Source organism: Sinohyriopsis cumingii, unplaced genomic scaffold (genome assembly GCF_028554795.1).
Source record: "Sinohyriopsis cumingii isolate HCF-2022 unplaced genomic scaffold, ASM2855479v2 utg000573l, whole genome shotgun sequence".
Classification (NCBI taxonomy): Eukaryota; Metazoa; Mollusca; class Bivalvia; order Unionida; family Unionidae; genus Sinohyriopsis; species Sinohyriopsis cumingii.
In genome coordinates, this window is record NW_028315911.1 from 430,251 (window position 1) to 444,793 (window position 14,543).

The following is a 14,543-nucleotide window of genomic DNA, read 5'->3' on the forward strand; positions in this document are numbered from 1 at the left end:
ATCAAAAACTTGTCAGTTCTATGCTATGTAGTTATATGATGTTAAATGTAACAAAAACTTGTCAGTTCTATGCTATGTAGTCATATGATGTTAAATGTAATCAGAAATTTGTCATTTCTATTCTATGCACTGATATATGTCAGATGTAATCAGAAATTTGTCAGTTCTATTCTTTGCACTGATTTATGATGTCAGATGTAATCAGAAATTTGTCAGTTCTATTCTATGCACTGATATATGAGGTCAGATGTAATCAGAAATTTGTCAGTTCTATGCTATAGTAACAAACAAGTCCAGGTCTTGAACCAATTCTTTATTCTTTTGGAAATTCATTATATAATAAACATCGTCCACTAGGTGATGACTTACATAAGCAACAAATATATTAAAGCTTGATAATGAATATATACTGCAGAATTTAAAAGTACTGCTATTGAATAGAGAATTTAAAAGTACTTCTATTGAATAGATAATTCAAAAGTACTGCTACTGGATAGAGAATTCAAAAGTACTGCTATTGAATAGAGAATTCAAAAGTACTGCTATTGAATAGTGAATTTAAAAGTACTGCTATTGAATAGAGAATTCAAAAGTGCTGCTATTGAAAAGAGAATTTAAAATTACTGTAGATGACAAATGCAGGTACCTGTCTACCAATGGAATGAATTAAGTACAACTACCATATATACTTGCTAGTCAAACAACAAAGATCCTGATCTGTTGTAGCATAATGCACCTAACAAACTGCACAGACCCAGATCTGCCAGTGCATAATGCAATAGCATATCTAGGTCTGTGCAGTTTGCTGTTTGACTTGACTTAATAAGCAAGTATAAACAGGAGGCATTTTTTAAGCAAGTATATATGGTATGTATTAAAACCAGAATGTAATTATTTACCACTTAGCTCACTCTCTGAAGCTTTCAGTAGTCTCCAGCACTCATTGCAGACATGAATTATCATGCTGAGAACAGATTCAGACCAAAGTGATAGTGACAACCAATTCCTGGCCCCGTTACAGGGCATAAAAGACATTAAGTAATACAGAGAACATTCTTTGCATGAATCAAAGTAGTGGTACTATAATGAGTTGATCAAAACTACGGATTTTGTTTTTATTACTGTCTAGCCATGGAATCAAGATTTTATTGGGTAATAGTCACATGCTTGAGGTAAACTTGGATTTATGGCCAAAATGATATTTGAAACATAAGTAATTACCCTCATTAGTCACTACAGCTCATGTCTCACCTGAAAAACATTCAATCGACTCATTTAGTTCCTTTGCTCATTCATAGTTAACATGTTCAGGACTACCTATAATATACACTATAGAGTCACTAATATGGAAAGTTTATCACAACAGACATCTTTATTCCCATTTCAAACTGCACAGGGCCTTTTGTTTATGCTAGGATTGATATAGCATCAAAGCACTGTACATCAGTAAAGCAAAGAATGTATGGCATGGTGACCTTGGGTTGAGTACACAAATAAACTGCACTCAATAAATGAATCTTAAACACAAAACTACAACAAAGTTGACAAAACATGAAATATAGGTCATGGAGACCTATTTTTTCGAATAAGGGTATAGTATTTTATCAAGATGCATCCCCTCACCAAGTTTCATGATTCTAGCTTGGCTAGTTGGTTAGTATGCATACCGCATTAAAAAAATTCACTTGGTCATAAGCTAAGTGCCAAAATAAAACCAAAGCCAGTAAAAGATAGGTCATCATGGGCTTCTTTTGTTGCATGAGTATGGTACTAACAGAGACACTTATCATCATAAATTGTATGATCATAGCACAAGTACTTTTTTTGTGCACAATTACTTCCATTTTGTGTACTCCCTTTTGTGCACAATTACTTACTTATTGTATAAAATTGCTCCATTTTGTGCATAATTACTTACTTTTGTGTGCAATTACTTTTGTGCATAATTACTCATTTTTGTGCATTCCTTTTGTACACAATTACTCTGATTTGTTTAAAATTACTCCTTTTTTTTAAAAAACAACATTTGTATGGTCTTTGCTAACACATTCACAAGACACCTACAAGTTCACTACACAATTCTTTTGTTATGGCTTTTGACCTTGAATCTGATACCATGAATGTAATAACAAGTTCAGAAAATGTCAAGTTATACCCACATCAAACTTGGTTAAAGCCATAATTAAATAGGTGGCATCATTTAAAGTATTCAGTAGATATATCCACAAACTGGGTTTGATAAAAATAGTCCATTCATACTTTGTTTTGACATAACTGTAAACCAGTATAGTTAAAAACTTCAGTCAAGAACTTTAACCTAAATATCTATGTCAGAATGCAGACTATCAACTTCTTCACTGGAATTCAACTAAATGCAAAGTCTGGTTGAATGTACAAGTCACAGAATTCACAAGCTCAATGAAGTACAAAACTATATGCAAGGACATCTGACTGTTCTGTTTTCTAAACTCCAAAGTGCATATATGTTAGTGGTCAGAGCTGAATGAATTTCATTATGAACCAACTAAATAATGCAAGAAGTGGTGATAACAAAGATGTTCATTTTGACCACAATGGTGTCATAATGGTCAGATAAACACCATTCTTGTTTAGAACCAGCTATGAGATTGCCATAATAAAGCTTCAGTGAAGCTGCCATGTTGATATGACCACCCATCCATAGGAAGCAGCTATATAAAAGATTTTCACAAGTTGTCTTTTTGATATAAAAAAATGTTGGCATGGTCATCTGTTAGAAGTAGCTGTTATGAGACTTTTCAAATTTTGTGAGGGGACACTGGCATGAATTTTTTTTAGGACCAACTGCTTTAGTGAAAAATCCACTTTCATCCACAAAATCCCTTTAAAAGGAGTATTGTTAAGATTTTCACATCATTGATCAGGACAGACAATTTCTATTTAGGATTAACTAGAAAAAGTTCCATGCCTACAGGACAGTATATGTAAGCTATAACAAGATGTTGTACATGGTAACCATGGCAGCCATATTATACATGTGATCAGCACCATTTACATTTAGGACCAACTACATTTTGTAAGTGTTTTAGAGACAACCCAATAACAATCAACTCAAGATGGCTAACATGGCCATTAGGGAGATCGGATTAGCACTGTTTCCATTTATAACCAACCAAACACTGAAAGAAGTTTTCCTGGATGTCAGAGGAGCAAAATTTTCATTTAATATGAACTAAACATCATCAAAAATCCTTTTGGTGAAAAATTCATCTTGATTCAATCATCATAAAAAAGAAAACAATAACATGATTTACAAGATGGCTATTGTGGCAGCCATATTGGATGTCCAAGCAGCAACATTTTCATTGTAGGTCCAACTATACTATGTCAGTTAAACCATCCATTCAGGAGGAGTAGTGAAAACATAATTTTTAAGATGGCCATCAAGGTGGAAATACTGGATATCAGATTAGCACCATTTAAATTCAGGATTTACAAGACACCATAAAAAGTATTTTGGTGAAATTCCTGTGCTGATACATCCACCAACTTGAGAAGTGATAAATAAGTTTTTCAAGATGGCCACTGGGGTGGCCATAGTGGATGACTTGGTGGCAGCATTGGGACCAACTAGACCTCTGGGGAAATGAGACGGCAAAGTTTCAGGATTAAGTAATGATAACAAATCAGTAACAATGGATGGATGATAGACAACAATGATAAATTTTTTTTACTAATGGATGGATGATAGACAACAATGATAAATTTTTTTTACTAATGGATGGGTGATAGACAACAATGATAAATTTTTTTTTTCTAATGGATGGATGATAGACAACAGTGATAAAGACAAAACAAAATGGTGCATTTTGGAATAAACTGCAACACTGGCTATTAATTCAAGAAATGTGTAATAAACATGCATATCATATGAATGATATTAAAGTTTGGTACCAACTGCATCCAGCCAAATAAGATGCTGATGCATAATATATCCTGAAGAACAGAAAATGAATCACTTACAATACAATGTCCTAAAAATTCACTTAGATTTTCTATCGTAAACTTTCTGGAAGATGATATTAGTGGTTTTCTAACTTTACATGATATTTATTAAAACCCAATACAATAATTCATGATGCTTTTATAGAAGCTAGCATATAGCAATAGTCTCTCCCTTTAGAGTACCATACAGTATCACGGTACCAATTGTTTTTCCATATACCTTTATGATAATGTTTTGTGGACTTGAATGGAGGGAATGGGCCATCTGTGACTAATATCCACAAGAACAGCTGGACAGAAATAAATAGAATTAATTGAAAGTCAATAGTAGATTATAACTGGGCTTATACAAGTGTCAACGGGAAATGCTGACTTAAAGAAACTGCTCTAGTCTGTTGGTATTCCCTGCTACTTCAACAAAATGGAATGCAAGAGATCTATCTACAAGTGTACTTAGAGTGATCTCTATCCTGGTTTATGGCATGCCTTACAAGAACACGATAGTTGTTTCTGTACACAATTTTTCATCTTTTGCAGGTAAAATAGTCAATATTTGGCCAAAATCAACTATATATTGTTTACATAACTTATTTTGTTGCATGTATTCCAATCCAGCAGCTAACAGCACAGACATAAAGGCATCAGGCAACACAAGTCTATATCTGTCATAGCTATAGTTATCAAAAGTTCCCATCCAAAGCCAACTTGTGCTATTTTCTGAAGATTTCATATATTTTATTCATAATGTACTTTCAATATTTGACCAAAACTGTTCAGCACCCATTTGTTTTCCTGCATCAAATTAGTACAGTTCCTAAATGCCACCCACATGTATGCATTTCTATGGATACATTGTGAGGCTGTTCTTTCCTTTAGGCATCACAGTACCACTTGTTTTCCCATATACCTCAATGCTAATGTTTTGTGAAATAAATATACCTTCTATCCTACCTCAGCATGTGTGTCACACACTGTCATAGAGAACAATGCAAGACTGCCAATTTGACAAGGACAAAACCAAGTACTCCACTGCATTTAAGAGAGATTACTCTGCTGGAATTAGACAGGGGTAAGAGCTATCTATTCACAACAAACTTAGTTTCAGCCATGTCTACCACATTTAAAAAAAAATACAAATATGATCTAGATATGAATTAACATAATCTCACATATTGCCAAGAGGCATAACATTTTTTAAGCCTAACAGAAAGTACAAGTCTTACCTAATGTACCAATCACAGCTAGTGTTGTTGTTTATTTCTGAATACAATGTTCCCTACACCTTAAGCACTGCCCACCTGGGGTTGTTCAATTGGTACTGTTATACCATATATACCTGCTTGTATGTGTGACCAAACTGCAATCTGCACAGATCCAGAACTGTTGCTGCATAAAGTGCTGGCAGATCTGTCTCCATGCAGTTTGTAAGGAGTAGAACAAACAACAAAGACCGTGATCTGCGAGTGCATTATGCAATGGCACATCAGAGTTTATGTTATTTGCAAATGGACCTGACAGCTAAGCAAGTACATATGGTACTTTAAAGGGAGATAATACTGTTAGCAACAATAGGTATTATAATCCAGTAAAATACTGCCTTAAGTACTCGTAGCTATTGTAATGTGAATGCAAAGGTGTATTTTATTGTTCTATGATGAGAACAAAACAAATGCATTTTTTACATTCTTATTTTTACTGCTGTCTTGCAATTAATTACAGATTAAATAAATGTACTGATATTATCTAACTTAGTCTGAACAAATTAGTCTTGAGATTTTCTTGTACACTTGATAAAGGTAAATCTAAATTTATCTAATGACCAGCCACTTTAATATTGCTAAAACTGTTGACAATATACATAGTTAATCCATTTATTATGAATGCTACAAACTTGTGAATGTTTGTGTTACACAAATTTTACGAAAAAATGAAATAATGCCAGGAAAAAAAATGTCACGGTTTGACAGAAAGATTCTTGGAAAAAGCTAAAATTTCTCTAAACTGAAGTGTCTTAAATATTAGTTCCTTCATATTATAAACTTCTATAATAACTATTTCCACAAAAAAATTAGTCAAACTTTCTTTGATTGGTCTGCCAAAAGAATGATACATTCTGTACATCTTGACTGAGTATCTACTGATTCAATACTAATATGATGTACTAGGAAAATCAATCTGCAAAAGGCATTTGTCCATGAAAATCAGATCCTTTATTCTTTTAAATTCAAGTTCAGACTGAAAGCACCAAAACTGGATATTCGAAATGGAAGATACAAATGCATCATTTAGCATTCTATAGAAGTGTCCAGACTAAAGAAGATCTTGAAAACTGTTTTTACTTCATTCAAATCAAAATGAATGTCAGAGTTTCCATATTTGGATTTCAAGTTTGTGCTAAAAACAAAATGTACTGAATTAGGGGTCATATATCCAATTTAACTGTTTTTATTGTCATTTCAATTCAATAATGAAGAAAGTGATAAAACTCAGAAGTATATAATAAGTTAATATGCACTATCCCAAGAAATCATATTTCTTTTTGTTAATCTAGCACAACATATTATTTTGCACGTTTTTTTCATCAAACAAGAGCAAACAAGACTTTGCTTGAATTTTAAGATAATAAAGTATAGCACTAAATTGGCAACAATAATTTATAAACTTTGAATAATAGAAATTGATTTAAGATATAATAATGTGTCAGGAGAAGCCATCCTCATCTTCCTCTTCAGTTTTCTCCTGCACAGAATTGTAATGTTCTCCAAGACCATACATATGACGATGGTATCTGAAACAGGAGACATACATTTACAGTTCAACAAATGCTTAAATCCTTGAGACATTTTTTACATTTCACTGTATTTACATCATAATGTACAAACACAAAAAATTACTTTCAATTAATAACAGGATTGATTATAGAATTATTTCACTCTCACAGATATCCTCAAATGGGCAGGTGCAATGACTTTCTACTTTCATCCTCTTTTCATATCCACTCTTAAACAATAACAATAATTCCTTGGAATATGGAACAGAACTGATCAAGTTATCATCAATTACTGACTTACTGACAATTTGGTGCTCATGTTTTTGTTTTTTTAAATAGAAAAATAAAGTCAATCATACTCTCTTCAATTAATTTGAGAGGGGCTCCGAGTGGCCGAGTGGTCTAAAGCACTCTCTGTTACGGATCACTGCCATCTCACCTCTGTCTGCATGGGTTCAAGTCTCGGATTCAGCCAATGTGGGTACGTGAGAAAGCTTGCCAGTAGCTTCTTGTGGGTCGGTGGTTCTTTCTGGGGTTTTCCCGGGTTCTTCCTCCACCATTAATACTAGCCGCCATGTATGGCCTATCATGTACTGAAAAAATGGCGTTAAACCCTAAAACAACAACAACAATGAATTTGAGATGAAGTCCACTTATTTTGGGAACACAATACATTTTGGTGTTTTGTATGATATTGGTTTCTGTCAACAGTACAGTCCTCACAAAAGTTCTTTCATAATTCAAACATACAATCTGAGATGACATTTCTAATGTAAAGACTCCTATGAAAGTACCCTATGGTTAAGCACTCAATATTTGTATGCTACTTAATAAGCAATTACCATACGGCCATGGACCCTCAGTTTAAACAATACTTATAACCATGTACCCTCAGTTGTATATTACATAGTATATTTTGTTCCCATGGTAACATAAAACAATGTTCAAAGCCAAAAATATGAAGTATCAAAAGGCAGTTCTACAAAATGCTTGACATGTATACACAATTTGGTTCAAATGTCTTGGATAATTTGAGTTTTTTTAGAGACAGATTTTAGACATACTCAGGGAAAGGGATATAGAGATAACATGAAAAAGGGAAAATGAATACTGCAGTCGCCTGCATGAAAAGAACTCCAAGCTGCCACAATCTGAACCTGGGTTTGCCATTACATAATGCATTAGCTGATGTGGCTATATACTGTTTGTTCTACCTAGGAGTATAATTAACAGCCAACAGCCTGATCTACTATCACATAATATACTAGCTGATGTGGCTATATACTGTTTGTTCTACCTAGGAGTATAATTAACAGCCAACAGCCTGATCCACTATCACATAATATACTAGCTAATCAGGCTCTGTTCTGTTTGTTCTGCCTAGGAGTATAATTAACAGCCAACAGCCTGATCTACCAAGGAACATAAATAAACAACATACCACCTGATCTATCATACATAATGTACTAGCTGAACAGACTCTATGCTGTTTGTTCTATCTGGCAGTCAACACTCACATAGAGGCTCTTCATACAACCTACAAGACAAGAACTTTCAAGTGCCACCTATGATACATGTGCCAGTCAACACTCAGATTGAGGATTTGCATCTGCTAAGAGACAGGAACTTTCAAGTGCAACTTATAACACATGTGCAGGCATTGTACGGCATATATAGTCTATTTTAGACTCAGCCCCTGACTCCAGCTAGCAGCTTTGATTAAATCCACATACAAATTTCATGGTAGGAATAGATGCCTCAGCCCCTGACTCCAGCTAGCTGCTTTGATCAAATTCACTAACAAATTTCATGGTTGGAATAGATGCCTCAGCCCCTGACTCCAGCTTGCTTTGATCAAATTCACTAACAAATTTCATGGTTGGAATAGATGCCTCAGCCCCTGACTCCAGCTTGCTTTGATCAAATCCACATACAGATTTTGTGGTTGGAATAGATTCCTCAGCCCCTGACTCCACCTAGCTGCTTTGATCAAATCCACATACAGATTTCGTGGTTGGAATAGATGCCTCAGCCCCCGACTCCAGCTTGCTTTGATAAAATTCACATACAAATTTCATGGTAGGAATAGATGCCTCAGCCCCTGACTCCAGCTAGCTGCTTTTATCAAATTCACTAACAAATTTCATGGTTGGAATATATGCCTCAGCCCCTGACTCCAGCTAGCTGCTTTGATCAAATTCACATACAAATTTCATGGTTGGAACAGATGCCTCAGCCCCTGACTCCAGCTTGCTTTGATCAAATTCACTAACAAATTTCATGGTTGGAATAGATGCCTCAGCCCCTGACTCCAGCTTGCTTTGATCAAATCCACATACAGATTTCGTGGTTGGAATAGATGCCTCAGCCCCTGACTCCAGCTAGCTGCTTTGATAAAATTCACTAACAAATTTCATGGTTGGAATAGATGCCTCAGCCCCTGACTCCAGCTTGCTTTGATCAAATCCACATACAGATTTCGTGGTTGGAATAAATGCCTCAGCCCCTGACTCCAGCTAAGTGCTTTGATCAAATTCACTAACAAATTTCATGGTTGGAATAGATGCTTCAGCCCCTGACTCCAGCTTGCTTTGATCAAATTCACTAACAAATTTCATGGTTGGAATTGATGCCTCAGTCCCTGACTCCAGCAATTTGCTTCACAGATTTGGTGGGTGGAATGGATGCTTCAGCCTTGGACCGCAGCAAATTGCTTTCATCAACTCCATGTAGATTTGATGTGTGGATTGAATGGATGCCTCAGCCTCCAACTGCAGCAGGTTGCTGTGATCCAATCAGTATATCATGTAAGCAAGAAAGAAGCAATCAGGAAAGAGAAACCAGCTGCAAACAGTGGCATCCTAAGGTAGCTTATTCATTGACTATTTGGTTTATAACTGAACTTTCAACAGATTACTGGCTATATCATCTTGAGGAAGTGCAAGTTAAGTGCCTTTCCCAAGGACATACCAAGGCTGCAGAGCAAAGGCTGGTCAATGTAGGCATCAAAACCCATCAACCCCTGGATTACCAGTACAACAATGTGCTAAATAATCTACTGTGACTCCACAGCTATAAAAATTATTTAAGTCCTGAAATTACTAGTTTTGAAATAAACTGATGATTTGATCATAACAAGCACTTCAAAATGAAAAACAAAATGTGGTCACAAAGTAATTTTGTGTGGACAATACTGAACTATGTACCTTTTGATCGGATTTCAAGCAGAACTGAATAGAATTCTGCCATGGATGAGACATTTTTACAATGTATCATCTATTTTTAAATCTACATTTGTTAAATTCTTTGCAAAGATATACTGAATGATATCATATTTAAAAAATGGAAACAAAAGGTACTTAAACAATCATGAAAGTTTTTTGATGCAAAATGTAAATAAAAATAACTCAAAGTAATGACAGTTTCAAGACAAAGGTCAGAACAGTTTCTTAATTTAGCCATATTTACTTTGAAAATAAATCAGATTAGTAAACAAATTTACCTGTTGCCTAGGAGCAGATTTGTGTGTCCAAATGGCAAGCTAATCTAAAAGAAACCTTTAAATCATATTAGGGTTCATTATACAATGACCTGCTTAACCTGAAATCATGTTTAACAGATGAAAATATTCAATTCATTAATTTGTTTTTGTATTATTTTTGTATTAGCAATTAAATGTCTCAAGTCATTTTTATTGCTGTCATAAAACCTGTTGTAAATTGCTAGTAAGTTTGTAAGTACACATCCACCTTTAAAGGCATGCATGGTAATGAACTTAATACATCTTTTTTAAATCCTATTTTTCATTTTCTTCCAAAACAAGGGAATTTATGGCATTGGATTGTCAAGGAAGCGAAAAAATACACCCCTCAAAAACATACGTAATGATAAGAGGGTTTCCTTCACTTTCTTCCCCAATTCGAATTGAGGGACCCTCAGCTTGCACAACTTCAATGGACATCTTTAGAACTTTTGACAATGCCTGAATCTGAAAATTTGAAAAAGATATCCTCAAAATAAAAATGAAAAATAAAAATCTCGAAATTAAATAATGAAACAACACTTATTTGTGTGCCTCCACTACATGCACCCTGGGTGTAACAATCACTAACATTTTCTTCTTCAATCTTCTGCCAAAAATATTATCTCTTGTATCTCTGAAACTTAAACTTCATAACCAATATATGGCAAAAGACCAATTAATTCTATACCATATCTAATGTGACTTTGTATGCAACAACTGTCGTAGGTTCCAATGCTAGGGCTAATCATGCATTATACAAATTATGTAAAATATCCTTGCCATATAGGACACATGTAAAATATCCTTGCCATATAGGACACTTATGTAAAATAACCTTGCCATATAGGACACTTATGTCAGGGGGAAAAGTAAGTTTTTAATTGATAAGAGAAATAATAATTAGGTTTAGAACCAAGTTACCAGCTTTCACTGAGAATAATGTGCTTATATTAAACACTGATTAAACAGCCTAATTGTATAAATTCAACTTCCTTTTATCTGAATACTGCATTTAATAAGACACCATGATGAGAATGTTTATGCAGGTGATTTAAATCTTCCCATTTTTCTGACAGTAGGTTTAGCTGCTCATTTATAATACAGTGTGTAGCAGACTGACAACACTACAATGAAGTTTAATTTTTAAAGTATCACTAAATCTTCAAGCATGATCAAATGAACATCTAATTTATATACATACCTCCACCTGTCCACCCCATGCCGTTGTGGTGGCCACTGACTCGCAGTATTGCACAAAATCCTCTGAAAAGATAAAGAAAAGGTACACGTTTATACTATAATTCAATCAAAGCTGCTAAAGGAGTACAATTAGGATATGTAAATGTGCTTTCTTCATATAGATTTACCAGGGCCCCGAGTGGGCGAGTAGTCTAAAGTGCTCACCGTTCCATATCACTGCCATCTCACCTTTGTCGGCGTGGGTTCAAGTCTCGGACTCTGCCAATGGGGATATGTAAGAAAGCTTGCTGGTAGCTTCTCGAGGGTCGGTGGTTCTCTCCGGGGTTTTCCCAGGTTCTTCCTCCACCATTAATACTGGCCGCCATTATCTTGTGCTGAAAAATGGTGTTAAACCCTATAACAACAACAACTACATATAGATTTACCAGTTTATACTATAATAGCTGCTAAAGGAGCACAATTAGACCATGTTAATATGCTTCCTTCATATAGATTTACCATACCAATTAATAACAATCAGACCAAATAAATATGCATTCCTCATATAACTGTACCATACCAATAAATGATTTTGTGTTTTGGTTGGCTTTAATAGCAGTTTTAACACATTACTGTCTATATAATGTCGCGAAAATGGTTGTTTAGAAAGAAACCAGTGACCATTCCATTAAGATATCAAGCACGACTAGTGTTTCCACTTCGTTTACTATAAATCATAGAAGACAGTTTTTACCCCAAAATTAACTCCAAAAGCTTTGATCCTTTATGTAAGACCTTTTTTTGGGTTAGATTTAAATTTCAGACTTTACCTGTTATTTCAAAAGCTGAATAGAAAATCTTATACATGGTGAAAGTCCTGTAATCCTAAAAATCATTTTCAAAATTAAGATTTTTTTCACACCGAAAATTAATCATAAAAGTTTTTCTTTGCAAAAAATCTAAAAATTCTAGTTGCATTCATATATCTCCTAACATTTACTTGTGTCAGTTACTTGTGTCAGTTACTCGTGTCAGTTACTTGTGTCAGTTACTTGTGTCAGTTACTTGTGTCAGTTACTTGTGTCACTTACTTGTGTCAGTTACTTGTGTCAGTTACTTGTGTCAGTTACTTGATCCATGGTAGAGCATAAGACATGTAATCTGAGGGTTATTACTTGATACCTGCCAGACTAATTTGGATGTTTCACTGTGTCCTCGGAAAAGGCCCATAACACCAATTTTACTGGCATGATATAGCCAATAACATGTTAAAAATGCCATTAAAACAAAACCCAAAAAAATCTGAATCAATTAGCACATGAACATTGTTTATTTACCAATATCCTCCAAGAAAAAGATTTACAACCTGAACCCAAAAATATGCATTCAATCAGACTCTTGTGAAACACTGAAAATAAAATGATTACATTCAGCACAGCAAACAAGGTCATAAATATTTTAAAAAATTGATGTAGATAGAAGATACAATATAACCCTAACACTAATTTATACGACTTACAATATTTGAGTGTATTTACTCATGACATATGTGTCTTGTGAATATGCAGAAAAACAAAATTTATGACAAATCAAAGATGTTACAATTTTATGATATACAGTATACGAGATGAGAGAAAATGGAAATAAAAAGGGTCTCTCTCTTGATGAAGATGGACAGGGATGCCAACTCTTGGTGAAGATGGACAGGGATGCCAACTCTTGGTGAAGATGGACAGGGATGCCAACTCCTGGTGAAGATGGACAGGGATGCCAACTCTTGGTGAAGATGGACAGGGATGCCAACTCCTGGTGAAGATGGACAGGGATGCCAACTCTTGGTGAAGATGGACAGGGATGCCAACTCTTGGTGAAGATGGACAGGGATGCCAACTCCTGGTGAAGATGGACAGGGATGCCAACTCCTGGTGAAGATGGACAGGGATGCCAATTCTTTCAGATACAGATGGATCTAGCTGACTATCAGGCACAACCTCTATAGGCAGCATATCAATATCTGAACCAAATTTAACTACAAATCACCGAGACTTTTCACACTTACTTGAAGATGTGTGAATTATTGGGTGACCATAACGTATTATGTCTCCAAATACAACATGCATAGGCATAACAAAGAAATAAAACCCTTCTCATGTCCATAGGCAACAACAAGAAAATATAACCCTCTTCATATGCAAGGGCATGACAAGGAAACATAACCATCCTCGTTTACATGGGCATGACAAGGAAACATAACCCTCTTCATTTGCATGGGCATGACAAGGAAACATAACCCTCTTTATTTGCATGGGCATGACAAGGAAACATAACCGTTCTCATATACATGGTCATGATGAGGTAATAAGACCCTTCTGATATGCATGGGCACGAAAAGGAAATAAACCTCCTCAAATGCATGGGCATGATAAGGAAATAAACCTCCTCAAATGCATGGGCATGACAAGGTAATATAACCTTTGTCATATGCAAAGGCACAACAAGAAAATATAAACCTCCACATATGCATAACAAGGAAATATAACCCTTCTCATATGCATAGGCATGACAAGGAAATATAACTCTTCTTGTATGCATAGGCGCAACAAGAAAATATGACCCTCTCATATGCATGGGCATGACAAGGAAACAAACATCTTTGCAGGCATGGGCATGACAAAATATATAACTTCCTTGTATGCATTGTCATGACAAGGAAATAAAACCTGTGACCAGAGTGTCAGTGTCTGGAATGACCAGAGAGTCTCTGTCTGCATCTGTGTCTGGAGTGACCAGCATGTCTAATGTCCAGTGACTGGAGGGTCTAATGTCTGGAGTGTCCAGAATGTCTACTGTCTAATGTCCAGGGTGTCCAGAATGTCTAGTGTCTGTGACCAGAGGGTCTAATGTCTGTGACCAGCTGTAGAGCTGTCTGTGACCGGAGGATCTAATGGCTGTGACTGGAGTGTCCAGTGTCCGGAGGGTCTGATGTCTACTGTCTAATGTCTGGGGTGTCTGGAATGTCTAGTGTCTGTGACCGGAGTCTCTCTGTCTGTGACCGGAGTGTCTCTGTCTGTGACCAGAGAGTCTGTG

The 14,543-nt window shown here is 35.5% G+C and overlaps 1 protein-coding gene across 1 annotated transcript in view; it reads right to left on the reverse strand.

Annotated features, from left to right (window-relative positions):
- Window positions 1-298: 298 nt before the first annotated feature.
- Window positions 299-14,543, reverse strand: part of LOC149773779 (deubiquitinase OTUD6B-like) — a 93,012-nt gene continuing 78,767 nt past the window's right edge. The window contains exons 8-10 of the mRNA XM_089946023.1: window positions 11,479-11,540; window positions 10,636-10,742; window positions 299-6,772 (exon numbers count right to left, since the gene is read on the reverse strand). Coding sequence (XP_089802149.1) covers window positions 6,685-6,772; window positions 10,636-10,742; window positions 11,479-11,540 — 257 coding nt within the window. The 3' untranslated portion in view covers window positions 299-6,684. The remainder of the gene's footprint in view (window positions 6,773-10,635; window positions 10,743-11,478; window positions 11,541-14,543) is intronic.